The 18,140-nt window shown below is 37.4% G+C and overlaps 1 protein-coding gene across 3 annotated transcripts in view; it reads left to right on the top strand.

Annotated features, from left to right (window-relative positions):
- The first annotated feature begins 369 nt into the window (after positions 1 to 369).
- myot (myotilin) overlaps positions 370 to 18,140 on the top strand; it is a 34,293-nt gene continuing 16,522 nt past the window's right edge. For 2 of the 3 annotated variants that reach the window (XM_084133308.1, XM_084133306.1), the window contains exons 1-8: positions 370 to 508; positions 3,395 to 3,447; positions 5,025 to 5,172; positions 6,783 to 6,839; positions 6,932 to 7,073; positions 7,578 to 7,601; positions 7,716 to 7,835; positions 8,600 to 8,756. In XM_084133308.1, the coding sequence (XP_083989434.1) occupies positions 3,440 to 3,447; positions 5,025 to 5,172; positions 6,783 to 6,839; positions 6,932 to 7,073; positions 7,578 to 7,601; positions 7,716 to 7,835; positions 8,600 to 8,756 (656 nt within the window). In that variant the 5' untranslated portion in view covers positions 370 to 508; positions 3,395 to 3,439. Of the gene's footprint in view, positions 590 to 3,394; positions 3,448 to 5,024; positions 5,173 to 6,782; positions 6,840 to 6,931; positions 7,074 to 7,577; positions 7,602 to 7,715; positions 7,836 to 8,599; positions 8,757 to 18,140 lie in introns of all 3 variants that reach the window. The other variant, XM_084133307.1, reaches the window with a different exon arrangement.

The raw sequence follows: 18,140 nt of genomic DNA, 5'->3' as shown, positions 1-18,140 counted from the left end.
TGTATGGATGGTTGGAATACACCCAAAGAATTCACGTTAAATGCTAAAAAGAGGATCATAATGGGGCTTGATGGTTCTGATTATCATATTATATTTTATATTACTTTCATGATTGGTGATAGTGGTAAGTAATCAACTTTACAATCCCCCTAGAAGTGGGCTGGACAATCATTAATAGAAGAGCTTCTTGCATATGTTATTTCTATCCCTGAGGCCTAGTGCATGAGTGTGATCTATATTTGACACCGAAGTGTTTGGTTCACCCGTTTACTGTGGAGTCAGCTGTGTCAGATGGACAGACTGTAACGTGAGATTACACGTACTTCCTCACTTTACTGCACCTTATACCTACCCAGACAACCTGCAGTCAAGCTATTGAATCTCTTTACCAATAGCCCAGTCTAGTGCCTGTCTCCATTTCTTTTACCGTGTAGAAGACATCCTTTCAAAGAGGGGGGCAAGAAAGATTTGCTGTGTACTCTCTTTGAGAGGGTAAGAGGGCAACAAGGTGGGTTTTTGTCTTTTAACATCCTTTAGCTTTGGTTTTGTCAGCCCACTGGAATTTAGCCCACGCTAACAGGATACACTGGTAAGGCTCCAGGTTGTGAAGTAGGTACGCTGGTGGGACACGTGCAAAGAAATGTTTTTTTCTTAGCATGAGAGGTGGCTAATAAGTTGCTTTGATGGAATGGATATTTGTGTAATTAAACATATATGGTGATTTGCTCCAAGATGATTTGCTCCAAGATGATTTGCTCATGTTTGACAGACAGACATTATATGGTTGTGCAAAAACTATATCTGGCTTCAGCGCTGAAACTGAAACATCTGTAAGGGCTTAAACTCCACTATTCAAAAGGCTATCCAGATTATTTTGTGAGGAAATATTTGCAAAACAATAATCCAGTTGGTTAAAGTAGTAAGCAGACAATACAAGTGTATTAGAATGCAGTCTTTGATGTAGGGCTACATATTTTTTGATCAACCAAAAGGAAATGTAATTTAATTTAATATTATTTATTATCCCTTCATGATACTTCAATTGACATAAAAAAAATTCAGTGAATCTTTTCAGCACTTTGCAGAACCCTGTTCTTATCTTTATGTATGGGATCTGGAGTTTCTATTTGGTTCTTTGGAGTTCTTGATGTTTCATTTTAGGTTCTCCAACAGCATATTAGATTTCGTGTGATTTAAGGCACCAGTCCGATTTTCAAAATAACTAGTTCTTTCTCTAAAAAGTTCTTTATGGAATTTCCATGGAATGTATTTCCTTATGGAATCCCCCCTCCAGACTGTAAATCCTTTTATTGTAAATGGACCCTTTTGTTTTTTAAGGTGTACCTCACTTTTGAATGAAGGCACTATAAAAATCGTATTCACAAGGTAATTTGTGGAAACAATAATGATAATTATTACAAGATAATTCTTATTAGTATCACCTGAAACTGACATGGAGAATACATTTTCTGATTATTTATTTAATAAATCCTCTTTTTTAGCTGTTTGCTCAGTTTACTTAACTAAAATGAGCTAAAGCAACACAAATTTTTACATTTTTTACTTAATTGTCATTTGCACTCAATTTTATTCCGCCAAATAAAACAAAATTTGTCAAATGTTAAGTTAACTTAATACTTCATGCAGTCCTTAATACAAGCAGTATTGGGACTGCATGAATCATTTTTATTGCATTGACTGAAACTGGGCAGTGGATTTCTAGTTCCCAGTATGCTTTGCATAGGGCTGGATAAGGAGTGTACATTTTTAAATTAAGTGCTAATGTGTTTTGAGTGAAGGGAAAAGACCTGTTAATGTTTAATGTTCAGTTATGTTTGACATTTAAAAGAGTTTCTGGTGATTTTTTGGTTACCATTGTGCTGAAGAATAAAGCTTATGTTTAGGCTGAGGGTGGCTACATTCAATCCAGTTCAATTCAATTCACATTTATTTGTTTTTCGCTTTTCACAATAGATATCGGTCTAAAGCACCTTTACAGAAAATGCATGAGTCCACATTACAATTTAGAGTGATCTGTTATCAGAGGTGAATAATGTATTTCAGAAATGTTCATATACAAATCACACAGTTAACATCATATATTAAGTTGTGAACATGATGATCACAATATAGAAAAGTTTTCATTGGTGTCTGTTCAGGAGTTGGAGTCGTCTCTTCACAGGTGTTGGGCATATAAAGTTTTTGTAAGAGACTAGATCAAAAACTGGAGTTGACACTCTCTAGTTACCTCAGAATGGGCATCCCGAGATAAAACAGAAAGCAAATGGAAAGAAATTAGAGTAGCTGCTGTTCATAACATTTCAAGCAAAGATAATCATGTGCTTTTGATTTGATATAAACGGAGTACAGGGTTAGGAGATGCATTATGTGAATGACTGGCTAAAGAGATGCGTCTTTAATCTAGATTTAAACTGGGAGAGCGAGTCTGAGCCCTGGACATTATCAGGAAGGCTATTCCAGAGTTTAGGAGCCAAATGCGAAAACGCTCTCCCTCCTTTAGAGGTCTTAGATATCAAAGGTACAACCAGAAGCCCAGAGTTTTGTGATCTTAAAGAGCATGATAGTAGGGCGATAGAATACATACAATACAAAGATACTGTACTCAATAAGCCATAATGCTCACAGAATACGTCAAATGAATTGGTGTGATCTCATTGAATTAAGATTAATTTTACATATCAGTACAACCACCCTAAGTTCAAATTTAAGTTCAAGTTTAAGTTCAAATCAATCTATTCAATTGTGTGGAAATGTGTGTCATAATTTTATTAACTTAGACCAACAAGCATTTTTGAGTGAGATGGCACTTTCAAATCCAAACCAGGGTGAAAGATTTATCCTACACCATGTGTTTCTAAATGCAACACACAGAAGGCACAACAAAATTAGCCCAGGAGCTGCTCAGGTTTCGTTGCTTCACTCTATTGAGTACCAGTGAAATGACAGTAAAGGGGTTAGGCTCAGAGCATTGCAAAGGATAAAGTCAATGATCTGTTTACCAAACTTGCTTATGCATACTTTGAAGTGTGAAGACATTGAGAGTGCAGAAAAGAGAGAAAGATTTTTCTCAAACAAGAATTGTTTTTATTTTTTAGTCGTGCTCATTTGCAACTTTACACCACACTAGAGGATGACCCTTCTTGGTATTGTTGTTTAGGGTCTACTTTATGCCACAGGTTTTTGTGTATTGGATGTGTATTAAAGGTGACGTGTGAGTCTTTCTCAAGAACATTACAAATTCCACCACTAGTGCAAATTATAATTGTGCATTAAGATAAAATATTCCTTTCAACAAATGTATGCATACTAATAAACATAATAAACCCCTCATGCCCTGATTAACTCAGTATTTCTCTTTTCTTGAATTTTCAAGTGTCTCCTACTGGGCTCATCAACACGCGCTGGAGATACTGGAAACATGGCACAGTAAGAGACAGACAGATAAAAACATGCTCTTTAAAGATAATAGTTTACCCAAAAAATGTCAACTCTGTCTATATTTACTCACATTTAAAACCTGTCAGGCTTGCTTTCTTCTGTGGACTAAAAATAATAATAATAAAAAAATGTGCAGGTTACCTTTTTCATGCAGTTACAATGAACAAGTAATCAAGGTTTCATAGCACCAGAAGTAGTTTCAGTGTGTCCCTTGCATTTAACAACTGTTTAAGACTTAAAAAATACTGGTAACATTTTATTTTAATGTGTCCTTGTTACACGTTACATGCATAATTACATGCCGCTAACCCTAAATCAAACCCTAATCCTATAAACCTATAATAAGTACATGTAGTTAATTAATATTTATCAGTACTTAAATGTATAATTACACTGTAACAGGGATGCATTAAATGGAAAGTGGAAAGATGGAAAGTGTAACCGAAATACTGTATAGTGCACAAGTTGTGTGATTCCACATTCATATACTTTTATGGTGTTTGTTTTTTATTGTTTTGAGAGAAAAAAAAGTGACCAGCACAGTTTCAGTTATAGACCAGAACTTCTGTAATAGTACACATGTATGAAATGACACGTAAATGTGCAGTTCCTCACAATGCAATGTCATTTATTATAAATTTGATTTAAGTTCCCCTGTGATGAAAATCAAATTTTTAATGTTGTTTATATGTCTGGTGTTTTTAAATATGCTTGAAGACAAACCATGTGCAAATTAAGTCAATAACATTTCTGAGCATTTTCTCTTTAAAACTGCAGTGATCGCTGAAATCGATCGCGTTTGAAATCGCTGGTGTTTCTGACGTCACAAACTACCTTGTAACCAATCAAGTACCTCCTAGCGGGCTTTAGCATGTCATTAACTGCTCTGAAGCAGGGGAGTCTCAAGAGAAGCCAGGTTATCCTGGTATATTTTTCTGTTGATATGAAAAATCAGGTAGATTTAGCAATATAGCGGGTGTATGATGTATATTACGATGTTATGATGAACTATATACCTTTCTCCGTTCCGAGCTGTTCTAGGATACTGAGGCAGCGGTCTGACTCTGAGATGGCGAACGGGAACATGGTTCATGTAACACTGGCAAACACTATTAGCTGTTTTATAACATAGTAAAGCAAAAGGCTAATCATATTAATTACCGACGCTGTAAGGAGCGATCCCATTGTGCAGCGTTTTTACCTCAGTAAGTTGACCGAGTGAATCTGTGAGCTGGTGTGAATAAGTGGAAGCTGGGCTAATTAGCATATTCATAGATCCTAGCAAGGGTGTCGAGTTACAGAAAGCTACTTTAAGGCATGAAGAAATTTTGTCACAGGAAAAAAAACATTTAAATATGTAATTTTGGTGATGAAAGATGAGTTTTAAGTGCTAAAATTATTGACTACAGGAGGACTTTAACAATTAGTTCTGTAGATTTCTCCATCTTAAAGCTTTAATGGTTATATGTGCATTTTAAATGTTTATATACTTATGGACGTCTTAGAACCATTATGTCATACTTGTTTTGTCATAAACTTTACAACGCTCTTTTCTAACTCTTCAGGGTTCCGAAAAAAACATCAACTATGTCCCTAACTATATCATCATGTTCCCGTGAAACATCCTCCTCCTCTTCATCATCATCTTCCTCAACAGTGCTTCAGCAGAGACACTCCACTTTAGTACAGCCTCTCTGCATCAGTCCTCAAATGGTAAGAACATAAATATAGATCAAATAATTTCTGGTTTTTATAGGTAATCAGAGTTGTTGAAGGAACTTGAATGAAGTGAAGCCTTGACAGTTTGTCAAGGACTGTGGACAGTTGACTTAAACCAATCTGCCATTTTAGGATCGACTTCTTTAATCTGAAAATTATTAGCTTTCTTTAATATTCATAGAAACCATCCTTCTCAGGGTTTGCTCTTTTATGTAATGCTTTGTGATTTATAAATGAATTGCTTGCTTGCTAATGCTGCACTAAACGTTTGATTTGAGATGTCTTTCCCCTCTGCCAGAAAGGTTCTGTATATGTCCACTGTCCTGCAAAGCTAAAAAAAATCTAACCTGGTTCTGAATCTCATTTTGCCTGCTTTATTTAATGATGTAAAATTATGTATACTTTTCATGAAGAAAAAGTTCATATTTCAATTGTAGCAGAAGAGTATGTTATGACGTATCCTACTACTACTATCTTGAAACCACAAACCATGTTGTAGCATAGTTACATGCAACCTGTCGTCATTAACATTAACACAGATAACGTCCTCGTTTAGACACAAACTCAGGGTACGTCGTTTACAGGATATCGATGTAAAAAAATCGTGTTTTTCACGTACAGGTGAAAACGTTGTCAAAACGATCTCCGTTCACACGGATCTGCAAAAACAATTGAAAAGCTGCATTCTGCTGTCAGGCCAGTAGTTGGCGATGTCACTTTGTCAGGAAAACTACGCGCCTATAAACTGAACACACATGCTCATTATGTAACCGTTTCCACAAATCCATGTAGTTTACATGGAGACAATAACGGTATCGTTTCAAAAACGTGCACTTTGAAACCCGTTTTCAAAAGTTTGCGTTTTCAGGCCTCCAAAATGCCGCTGTCGTGTAAATGAAAGGCCAAAACACATAAAATAAAATAAAAACGTCATGTAAACGGCCAGTTCCTGGAGTGCCACAGCCCTGCAGATTTTAGCGTCAACCCTAATCAAATACACCTGATCCAGCTAATCAAGTCCTTCAGTCTTAAGGGCTGTTTACACAACACCGTTTTCAACTAAAAACGTAAAACCTTTTATGTGTTTTTGCCATTCGTTTACGCGACAATGGCGTTTTGGGTGCCTGAAAATGCAAACTTTTGAAAAGGTTTCCGTGTAAACTACAAAAACGTGAATATCTGAAGACGATGACGTCATGCAAATGCTTATTACGTGTTCAGTCTATAGTGTTTACAGAATACATCACTTTTAATCATTTTCACGGTTCCATGTGAATGGTGATCGTTTTGATCCCCCCCCTCAGTTTACATTTCCAAACATTCTTTTTGGCATTAATTGTAATAATCCAGTGAGATTTGTGTATGCACAAGGAGTCTGACAACAGCCGGTATGATCTGATCTCACCATCATCGAGTCCGTCTGTGATTACATGAAGAAACAGAAAAAGCTGAGACAAACTAAATCCAGAAGAACTGCGGGAACGTCTCCGAGATGCTTGAAGAAAACCCTAACATGCCTAAGACTTTTGCACAGTACTGTATACACATATAACTATACTTCCAGCCTAAACAGATTGTTGATCTGTGTTTTTGTCATGGTTCAGGTTCAGAACACAAATCATGGTTCAGGAAATGCTGGAGTTTCTCCAACATTTGTCAAGGTAATAAACAATAACATAAACCTGAAGTTGACTGGATCAGTATCAGGTTGTGATTTGACGCTGTGAGCTCTGATGTGGTTGTGTCCTGACAGCGTCTCCATGACGTGAGCACCGTGAAGGGGCAGCTGGTGGTTCTGGAGTGCAGGATCAGAGGAACTCCTCCACTGCAAATCTTCTGGTTCAGAGAGAATGAGCAAATCCTTGATTCGGCAGACTTCCGTATTCTTAGAAAGAGTGAGTGGAAGATGTAGCATTATTTGACATGTTCTCTGTTTAAAGGAATGGCTCACTCCAAAATGAAAATGCGGTCAATAAAAGTAATCTTTACACAGCTCTTTTCATATAATAACAAATCATAGTGACCATGTCTGGGAAGCTCTAAAAAGAAAAGAAAAGAAAAAAGCACCATAAAAGTAGTCCATATGACTTGTGTACTATATTCCAAGTACGGTAGCTTTGTGTGAAGACCAAAATTTGAGTGGTTTTTTTTTTGTTTTTTTTATTCACTATTCAAAAATATGCACACAAAAAAATTTTTGGTATCAGTGCCACTTTGGCATTTGTGCACTATTTTTAACCTGAATACAAAGGATGGAAAATACCAGCATATTCTATAGGTTTAATTTTTCAAGAAATTTCTTTTGAACTATTGCTTTAAAGATAATAATAGGTATAAATCACCTTCCATACAAGTCAATAAACTAAAACTGTCTCTTATTTTATTTTTGTCCTTGTCAGAGGCAAGTTCAGCTTCTGTTCCTGGTGAGTAGACATATCTCTCAAATGGATGGTGCATAAAGGGATGGACTTATTCGTCTTTTGAGAGATAAACAAACAAGAGTTAAAAGCCTGATGAATATGTTTGTTTTATTGCAGAGGAATTGTGCACCCTAGTGATCACAGAGGCTTATCCAGAAGATTCTGGAATATTTAAATGCACAGCATCAAATCAGTTTGGAACAGCAACATGTAGTGCCATGCTTGAAATATATACAGGTAACTTGATTGTTTGATTCAATGCATGCTTACAAATAAATCTAAATGAATGTATGATGTATATATAATTATATTATTATTTTACAGAAGTACATTATAACACATGAATGGAAAAACACACAACATGTGATGACTCCTGTACACAAAACAGACACAAAAGCTCATGTATCCCGATGGTCCCACACAATCTGAACCTCAGAAAGAGTATGCATAACTAGAACACCTGTTATTCATTAAATTCTACATTCCTCTCCACACTGTTTAATACATTGTACCAAGTTTAAATCCAATCCATGGGAATTTGGCAGAAAAACAAGGCAGCAGATTCCATTTGGGCCTACTAATGAATTGATCTATTTTACTGATCCATATGTATATAATTGATCTATTTATCTAAAATGACAAGTGAAGAAACATACTACATTCAATGTTTAAAGAAATAGTTCACTTTTCATCATTTACTCACCCTCAAGTTGTTCCAAACCTGTATGAGTTTCTTTCTTCTACACATTCTTCAAAATATTTTGTAGAATGTCAGTAACCAGACAGTTGATGGACCCCATTGACTTCCATAGTGGGAAAAAAATACTATGGAAGTCAATGGAGCCCATCAACTGTTTGGTTACCGACATTCTTCAAAATATTTTGAAGAATGTGTAGAAGAAAGAAACTCATACAGGTTTGGAACAACTTGAGTAAATGCAGACAGAATTTTCATTTTGAAGTGAACTAATCCTTTAATAATATAATTGTGTTCTTTCAAGACCTAGAGGAGGTTTTGGGAGATGAGGATGAGCCTTCCTCTATAAGCTCAGCTGGACTAGAGCAAGATGAGCATCCCTTGTTACTACAAGAAACACTAATTCCTCCTCCAGAATGGCCTGACAGTTCTGAGGAAGAGACTGCCACCCCTGCTGCACGGTAGGATACTTTCCAGCATCTGAGGTGTAGCAAATTAGCTCTAAGAAATATTAATAATCAATAATAACTTGTTATAATTGATTATGAATATTTGGATCAGTTAATAGAATGAACTTCATGTAGGAAAATTAATATTACAATCAATTAACCTGTTTGTGCCGTGAACTCTCAGTGTTAATTGTTTATTAATTCTAAGAATTGTTCATTTCCGGGGTATGGGAAATGTCTTTCTTACTGTACAGTACTATTCAGAGCCTGTAGTCAAAATCTATGATTAGGGACTCCAGTAAATTAGCTTGAGACACGAACAACTTTACGTGTGACATGATATGAACAAGACTTTATTAACTAGACTAAACATTTAAACTACTCTAACATACACATACATACATGCATACAGTTTACCAAGGGAAAGAGAGCTGAAGCAGAATACAGAAAAGCAATAAGTTATAGCATTGTTTGATATTCAGCAGATCAACAGCCTTGAGCAAACCATCAGTTTAGTTCTAACACGCCCTTCTTTAAAAGGGGTAAGGATACTTAATGTATCAAATAATGAGACTAAGTTTGATACTTGCATGTCTCGCCCATTTGAATTAAACTGTCCTGATGCAATTTGTTGAGGCTCCAGTTGATCTTTGCTGATGTGGTCTTGATGAGAGAGAATCAGTGGGAGTCAGAGGATCTTTGGTGAATGGAAAGACAAGGCTGCAGCCTGGCACAAGCTTGGGGGTCCTTAGAAAACGTCTCAGGTTACGAATGTAACCTATGTTCCCTGAGAACAGGGAATGAGACACTGCGTCAGAACGCTATGGGGAATACCTCCGCGTGAACTGCTGTCTGAAATGCTTATCTTTTTTTTTTATATATAATTATGTTTATTGATTTTTTCTTAAAATACAAATATAACAAGACATCAACCCCCCCCCCCCCCACCCACCCACCCACCAAAAAAAAAAAAACACTCAGATTTTTATATAAAACAGGACCATACAATAAGGCAGATTTGTGCAAAGAAAATGACAACAACATTATAGCATGTATAAAATAACATTTCCAAAAGATGAAGAGGATGACAAAAAAAAATAAGGTTAAATGTCCAGAAAGTTACAGTTACATTGTTCCTTGTAATATAATAGGGCGAAGACAAGGTTCCAAAGCGTCCAGATATGGGGTCCAGACTTTGTAAAATTGGCCCGTTTTTCCATGTAACACATAAGTAAGGCGCTCCAGGGGAATCAACTCAAAAATGATCTTGTGCCAGCCTTTAAGGGATGGAGATTTATCACTGATCCAATTAAGTAAAATATTTTTCCTGGCAGCAAAGGATAGAATATTATACAATTTCTTATTAGCAGACGAAGTAATGCATCTATTAGGTATACCCAACAACAGTGAGACTGGGTCAAAATCTAGCTGAATATTAAAGATATTAAATAAACCAATACCTTTGCAGTCTGTTACATGACCACAGACAATGTGTTAAGGTACCTCTTTCAATTTTGCATTTTAAACACATAGGAGATAAAGAGGAGTTAAAAAAAATGCCTGCGGTTAGGGGAAATATGGAGTCTATGAATGATTTTTAATTGTATTTCTCTCATTCGTGTACAAACAGATATTTTTTTAGCATTAGACCAAATGGCTTCCCATGTTTCATCGTCAATGTCAGTAGCTAACTCTTCTTCCCATTTAGTTTTAATACTCTGTGTATCAGTAGAAGAGATTGAGCACACCGAACGATAAATCCTACCCAGAGGCATTTTCCCTGATGATAAAAATAATAACCTTTCAGTAGAAGAAATTTCACAATTTCTAACAAGTGTTGTGTTATTAGTAATATAATGTCTCAATTGGAGGAAACGAAAAAAATCTAATTTGGACAAATTATACTTCTGAGTTAACTCCTCAAATGACATTAATTTATTGTCTGAAAAAATATCCCCAAGCTTACTAAGACCCAAACAACACCATCGTTTAAAACCATCATCCAAAATTCCTGGAGTGAAATCAGGATTGTTTAATATTGGGGTAAAGAAAGAAGTCAGATTAGATCTACCTTCAAACCTACATACTGATCTCCATGCTTTCAGAGTATTTACTATAATTGGATTGTCATATATCTCTTTTATTTTTTGAAAACTCTTAATAAAAAGAAGGGCTCTTAAAGGAAATTGTGAAAAGGAAGATTCGCATTTTCTCAAATAAAGGAACAAAATTAGATTCATACATCCGCTTCAGGGACGAAGAGATAGAAATACCTAGATAAATTAAACCTAGAGGTGACCACTTAAAAGGAAAACAGGGTGTAATATTAGGTATGGAAGTGAGAGTACTTAAAGGCATAGCTTCAGATTTAGCTAAATTAATTTTATAACCAGAAAAGGTACTATACTTGTTGACCAACTCGATCAGAGCGGGAACTGACTTCTCGGGCTCAGATAAAAAAAGTAATACATCGTCAGCATAAAGCACAATCTTGTGATGTTTATGTCCTATCTGCAAACCCGAAATAGATGTTGCCGATCTGATTGCTTCAGCTAGAGGCTCTATGGCCATCGCAAACAAAAGTGGTGACAGGGGGCAACCCTGCATGGTGCCTCTATGTATAGGAAAATAATCAGATCTTAAGCCATTTGTCAATACGGCAGAGCATGGGTCCGTGTACAGCACTCTAATCCATTGCACAAAATTTTCACCTAGGCCAAATTTTTCCAAAACAAAGAAAAGGTAGGACCACTCAATACGGTCAAACGCCTTCTCTGCATCCAAGGACAGCACTAGTCCATCTATGGATTTCCCTTTAAAGGCATAGATAATGTTTAAAAGGCGCCTTATATTATCAGATGAATTCCTACCCTGTATAAATCCTGTTTGATCGATCCCAATTATTGTAGGAAGAATTTTTTCAAGGCGCATTGCTAAAATTTTAGAAAGCAATTTCCGGTCCACATTTAGTAATGCTATTGGCCTGTAAGAAGAACATACATCAGGACTTTTACCTTTCTTTAATATAAGCGTGATATGAGCTTCTCTAAGGGTCTTTGGTAATTCTTTAACGGCAAACGAATGATTAAACATATTAAGCAATGGGTCTACAAGCAGCTCTTGAAACTCCTTAAAAAACTCTGCACAAAACCCATCTGATCCAGGTGATTTCCCATTCTTAAGAACATTAATAGCATTAATAACCTCCTGTCTAGTAATAGGTCCATTAAGGGAGTCTTTTTGTGTAGCTGAAATTGTTGGTAGATTAATCTCAGAGAAAAAGTCAATCATTTGTTTGAGATGGTCATCTGTTTTCTCAGAAGAATATAGATTCATATAAAAATCTTTAAACGAATTATTAATATTCTTATTATCGTGGAAAATATTATCATCTGAGACAGCAATAGTAGTGATAAACTGAGATGCAGCACGTTGTTTGGCAATATATGCTAGAAATTTCCCAGGTTTGTCTCCATGCTCATAAAATCTTTGTTTTGAGTATCTTATTTTCTTCTCTACTTCCACAGTAAGGAGGCAGTCTAAAGATGCTCTAACTGCTTGTAACTCTTTCAATAGATCTGCTGATGGGGATCTATTATACATTTTTTCCTTAACCAATAACTGAGCCTCCAAAGCCCTGTAATTTATCATTCTTTGACGCTTTCTAGAGGAAGTATATGAAATAATTTGCCCCCTTGCATAAGCTTTACAAGTTTCCCACAATAAGGATGGATTATCTGTAGATAGAGAATTAATAGATAGAAAGGATTTAAATTCAGAAGAGAAGTAAACTGAAAATGCACTGTCTCTAAGTGTTGCAATATTAAGTCTCCACTGTATAGAACAGTCAGCTGTATTCCTGAATTGAAGCTCCATAGTGACACTGGCATGATCTGACAGTAAAATGCTTTCAATATTACAAGATAGTACTAAGTGCAAATCTGTTTTTGGCATAAAAAAGTAGTCTAATCTGGACTGACAATTATAGGAGGTAGAAAAAAATGTGTATTCCTTATCAGCAGGGTGAAGAGTTCTCCAGACATCTACAAAACCAAGATCTTTACAAATATTCTGAAGGGATCTCGCCTGAGCGGTTAGAGACGCAGAGCTATGTGGGTGTCTATCTACAAGAGGATTCATTACACAATTAAAATCTCCACCCACAATTGTTAAATCTGCTGACCTGGCACTCAAGTCCAAAAACACTTTAGTAATAAAGTCAGATGGATGAGCTGGAGGATAGTACATGTTTAGTATAAGAACAGTTTTACCCTGCAACAAGCCTTCAACAATAACATAACGACCGCCTCTATCTTTAATACAGTTTACAATTTTGAACGGTAAAGTATGTTTAATGAGAATGGCAACACCTCTACTTCTAGATGTAAAAGAAGAAAAATATATCTGCCCAAAACCACCCTGTTGTAATTTTAAATGTTCTGCATCACTTAGATGAGTCTCTTGTAAAAGAGCAATATCGATATCTCCTTTTTTCAAAAAAGCAATTATCTTTCTCCGCTTTATAGGATTATGGATACCTCGAATATTCCAAGTGCAAATCCTAAGCACCCTAGACATTCAATATTGCACAAACAATCAGTGCAAACATAATACAGATGAAATTAGAATATATTCCTGTAAGGGAACCCATAGGAAATCTGAGCTTCAAACAAAAATTAAATAAAATCAAAATAAAACACAGAAAACTATTCAAGGGAACAAACCTGCCAAACATGCAGGAAGAACTGTTCTTACTCTTTTCTTCTGAAGGCAACTGCCTACCCCCCCAAACCTGAAATGCTTATCTAATCACGGCAATCCTATTGGCCAGCGACAGCCTATGACATCATCACTAGTGCGACCCGGAAGTATATAAGGGGAGCCTGGAGAACATATCAACAACTTATCGTCTGAGGGGACTGTTCAGCAGGCATCCCCGAGGCATGGCGGAAAGACCCAGTGTCTCGTTCCCTGTTCTCAGGGAACATAGGTTACAGTCGTAACCTGAGACGTTCCCTTTCGAAAGGGAACTCACACTGCGTCAGAACGCTATGGGGAACGATCTACCCACGCCATGCTGAGGGGAGTGCATGCCAAATTATGGCTGTGACAAAAAACGTCTAAAAAAAAAACCCGGCAGTTTCAATGAAATGCCAAATACACTCCCCCTTCGGGTCACATACAGGCTGTCAGTGACAGTATTCCCTATGGCCACTGCCTGAGCTTGATGCTAAGCGAGGACGTAACTTTGTGCTTTCACACGAAGGACTTGACCTAGAGCCAGCTCAAGGGCATGGATACCACAGCCTGACTGGGGGGTTCCTTTAAGGGAATATGACCAGGGGGTCCAAAGGAGTCCCGTCCAGTCACTTCCTGAAGTCAACCCCACATGCCACCAGGGAGGCTGTCCTAGTCTAATTTAATGACCTAGTCTTGCCAACAACCTGTCTGTTTCTTAAACAGAGTCTCTAATATATTTTGCCTCACTTGTGGAGTCACTCACACATCCGACTCTTGTAGTAAGAGGAGGCCAGTACTAGGAACAACTAGATTTACAGGAATAATTTATCCTGATATACTCTAGCTCTAAGGAGCCTACACTCAGATACTGAGAGGCTTGAGGCAAGAATGCTTAGCAAACCGCCACCAATTTCCTCGTTACTAAGCCTAAGCCAGAAATCGAGGCGGCCCCGTGAGGGCCGACACATGAATATAAAGTGACTGAAGTTCAGAGCTATAATCTCAACGACTTTCTAAAGTGAGAGGAGAACTGCTGCTCTAGTATAAGGTGGCTGTAAAGGTGGCCCGAAGAGGGCCAATGCTTGACTTTGTAGTTCTATCTGGAGCTTGACAGACCTGTGGCCTCAGTAGAATAACTCCCGATAGGGAGGAAGCCATCTCACATAAAAAATGTCTATTTGGTGCTCGGATGAACGGTGGCCTCACTAGAGAATTTTCCATACTGCCAACCTGTTCACTACTACAGATTTGCACTACCCGTTATATAAGCCTGACAACTCTAACATATGAGGAGGCCTATGGGAAGGGTATGCATAGCCTACCTATATATGGGAACTTCAGGGCCTTAATTTCACCATCCTATGAAAACCATATTTAACACCCTCTTAATACTTCCTAACAGGGTACTGTGGCCTATTATTCAACCTTACTAAAAACTCACGTAAAGGGAGAAGACCTACAGAGTTCAACCTGCTGCCCATAGAGCGATGACCTAAACTACATTCACAAAATGGAGGCCTGTATACGGGTTCTTCCATGCCTTTCTGATCTCTTTGTGTAGATCCGGCAGGAATGGAAGGCTCACGAGAGCTGGAGCTTTATGGCTGGAAAGAAACCATTCGTGAAGTCTGTTACGAGCGGTCTCTTCCCTCACGCGCTCCAACGACAGCAGAAGCCTCGTTGAAGCGCGTTCCATAACACTCAACAGCTTAACATACGCGGTGCAGGGTGGCTGTGAGGGTTTGGGTTGAATATCCTCTTCACCCTCATCAGTCATCTCGTGCTCTCTTGGGCTGGTTGTTTTTGTACACAACAGAGCACTCGCTGCTGGATCAGAGGATGTTAGTAACACAGGATTTCAGAGGATGTTAGTAACAACACATCCTCATCTTGCAGCTCACTCTTGCGAGCCTCTGAAAGGTGTGAGAGATTAACAACTCTCTCAACCTCCTCAGCGAGCTCCTTCTGAAAAAAACCCACGATTCCAGTCTCTGCCTGGTACAGATGTCTGTCCCTCTTCCCTCGAGAAGAGAGCAGACAAGAGTGGAGTTTTCTCAGGGAAAAAAATCACAGAGATCCCTCTGGAACTGATCGTGCATGCTCTGAGCCCAAACAATAAACACACAAGTTGTGTGTCATCAAGTGTCAATATCTTGATATGGATACACACACGTCCTGAAGCGTTTTTCACAAGCCATGATTACCTTTTTGAAGTTTTCAGGCTGAAGCGTACAAACAAAACAGTCCCTGCAGACGAAAAAGTTGTTGACATGTTCTCCAGGCTCCCCTTATATATTTCCGGGTCGCACTAGTGATGATGCCATAGGCTGTCGTCGGCCAATAGGATTTCCGTGATTAGATAAGCATTTCAGACACCGGTTCACACGGAGGCGTTCCCCATAGCGTTCTGACGCAGTGTCTCGGGAACTTGTAGTTCAGCATCATCTTCACATCAGGATTTCAGAAAGGAACTAAAAGACTAAGAGACTAAAAGACTAAGAAAGGTGATCTTGTGATCAGAGATTTTTTAAAGCGTGAAGATGCCACACCCTCTGGAGGGTTGTGAGCCAATAAGAAGTTGTTCCCTTTGGAGGGAATTTCTTTATGACGCTTTGTTCAATCAGGCCTTTGAACATGTAATTTGATTGGGTGTTTAACAAAAGAATCTTCAAGATTCTTTTTTCAAAAGTTTTTGTTCAGACTTGAACAAAGTGAGAAGTGTAAATGCAAAATGACCTTTTTTGTTAATTTTATTACTAACTTTTCAAATCAGTCCCTCAGTGACTTTTCACAAAGAGATTTTTAAATATAAAGTTCTTGCTAGCATTTTGTTTTATGATCTGTCCTGACAGTGATTTTTTTTTTTAAGTTTAAGTTTATATTACATAATGTTTCTTGACATTTATTTTGGATTTATTTTGTGTGTGTGTGTGTGTGTGTGTGTGTGTGTGTGTGTGTTTTGTATGGTCAGTTGTTGGCTACAGAGAACATAACACCATCAAAATTAAATGTAATATTGTCTATATCAGGGGTTTTCAAACTTTCTAATGGCAAGAATACCTAAATATAATTAGAGATAGTTGTAACAAGTTCCTCAACAGTGTTAGAGATCAGAAATATAGAAAAAAGTTCCAAAATTTCAAGTCAAAAGTTCAAAAGTCAAGTTAAATTATAGAAAAGATTGTAGCAGGAGATAAAAATATGTTAAATTTATTCACCTGGAGTTGTAATGTCACTCTTTTGTTTGAGTTATCCACCTTTTTTCAACACTCCATGACGCTTTTCACAAATTATGCAACTTCCATTAAACTGTAAACAGTCAGAGAAAGGTTCGCTCTATGAACGCAATAATAAGCATTATCAAAAACTGGGTACCATGAGGTACAATGAGATGACATTATTCTACTCACCCTTCAACCATCGAACATTAACAAGAAAATGTAAAAATGTTAAAGCATCAGCAAAAAACAACAACTCTTAGCATAGATATTCTTGTCTGATAATAGAACAATAAGGAAATTTTACAGCTCATTCAGTCAAACTGACCAATAAAGATTATTTATAGCTCAACCTTTGAAATTATTTGCTTCAGTCTTTTTGAGTAGAACTTTCCCAAACTGGAAGTGCCTCCAATAATCTAAAATGCAGTAGGCTGTTAGGGAAAAGGTGAATATAATACAAGCTACGATAATAGATGGTTTATTTTTCAAGATTTCTCTGTTCTGTTTGTATTGAAAGTCAAAGGCTTATCAAAACTATCATGTGGCAATTAACAGTTGGCTATGAGGCTACCATCAAAGAGTGGAGGTACTAGCTAGACAGCAGACTTCATTTCACGAGTATGTTGGTTTCTTTGTGTTTTGGTTTGGTTCTGTTTTGTTCCCTGTGTTCTCAATCCTTGTTTGTTTCCATGGTTACTGATTATGTTACGCACCTGTCTCTAGTTCTGTTGATTAGTCTCCTTGTGTATTTAAGCTCTGACTTTTCCTTTGTTCCTTGCCTAGTGTTAACTTTATGTTATAGCATGTAGTGCTTGGTTTTTCCTGGTGTCCATTAAAAGTCAGTTTTAGATCTGGCATGCGTCACCCACTATCAAGGCACGTGTGCCCCTGGACGTGTCTGTGCCAAGAGTGGGTGCTGGAGCAAAATGACTCTCCATTCACCATCTGCCTCATGGATGAGGTCAATGCCAGCCCCACTCCAAACCATAGACTGTAAAAAAAGATGCACAACGCAACTTCACTCTCTTCCATTGTAGAAAAGTGAAGTCGCCAATGTCCCAATATGGCGCTGATATCAAGTGAGCGTGAAGTGGAGCCGTGGTATCAAGGCCCTGCCCACATTCCCACAGAATCGGTTAGTACAGTTTACTGCAGAACAACTCATTATGTTGGTGTGAAATAAACAGTTATGGAAATGTAGAAATTAAAGTTAAATCTCCTCCTTTATATATCCCGGAAAGTTTAAAAAACAAGCACTTGAACTTACATCAGTGTGATAAAAAAGCTACCTAAAATGACAGAAATCATCTTTGGAAACAAAAAAAAATATTTTAAGTGTAATTTGATTTAGTTTGTCTCACATCCCATTGGATTACATGGAGAGGGCGGGTTTATGACCTATACTGGACCCAGCCACCTGGGGGCGATCAAAACA

This window comes from Abramis brama (assembly GCF_963993115.1).
Source record: "Abramis brama genome assembly, chromosome: 13".
Taxonomy (NCBI): domain Eukaryota; kingdom Metazoa; phylum Chordata; class Actinopteri; order Cypriniformes; family Leuciscidae; genus Abramis; species Abramis brama.
Note: the sequence above shows the minus strand (reverse complement) of the source record. Positions and strands in the feature narration are given on the sequence as shown.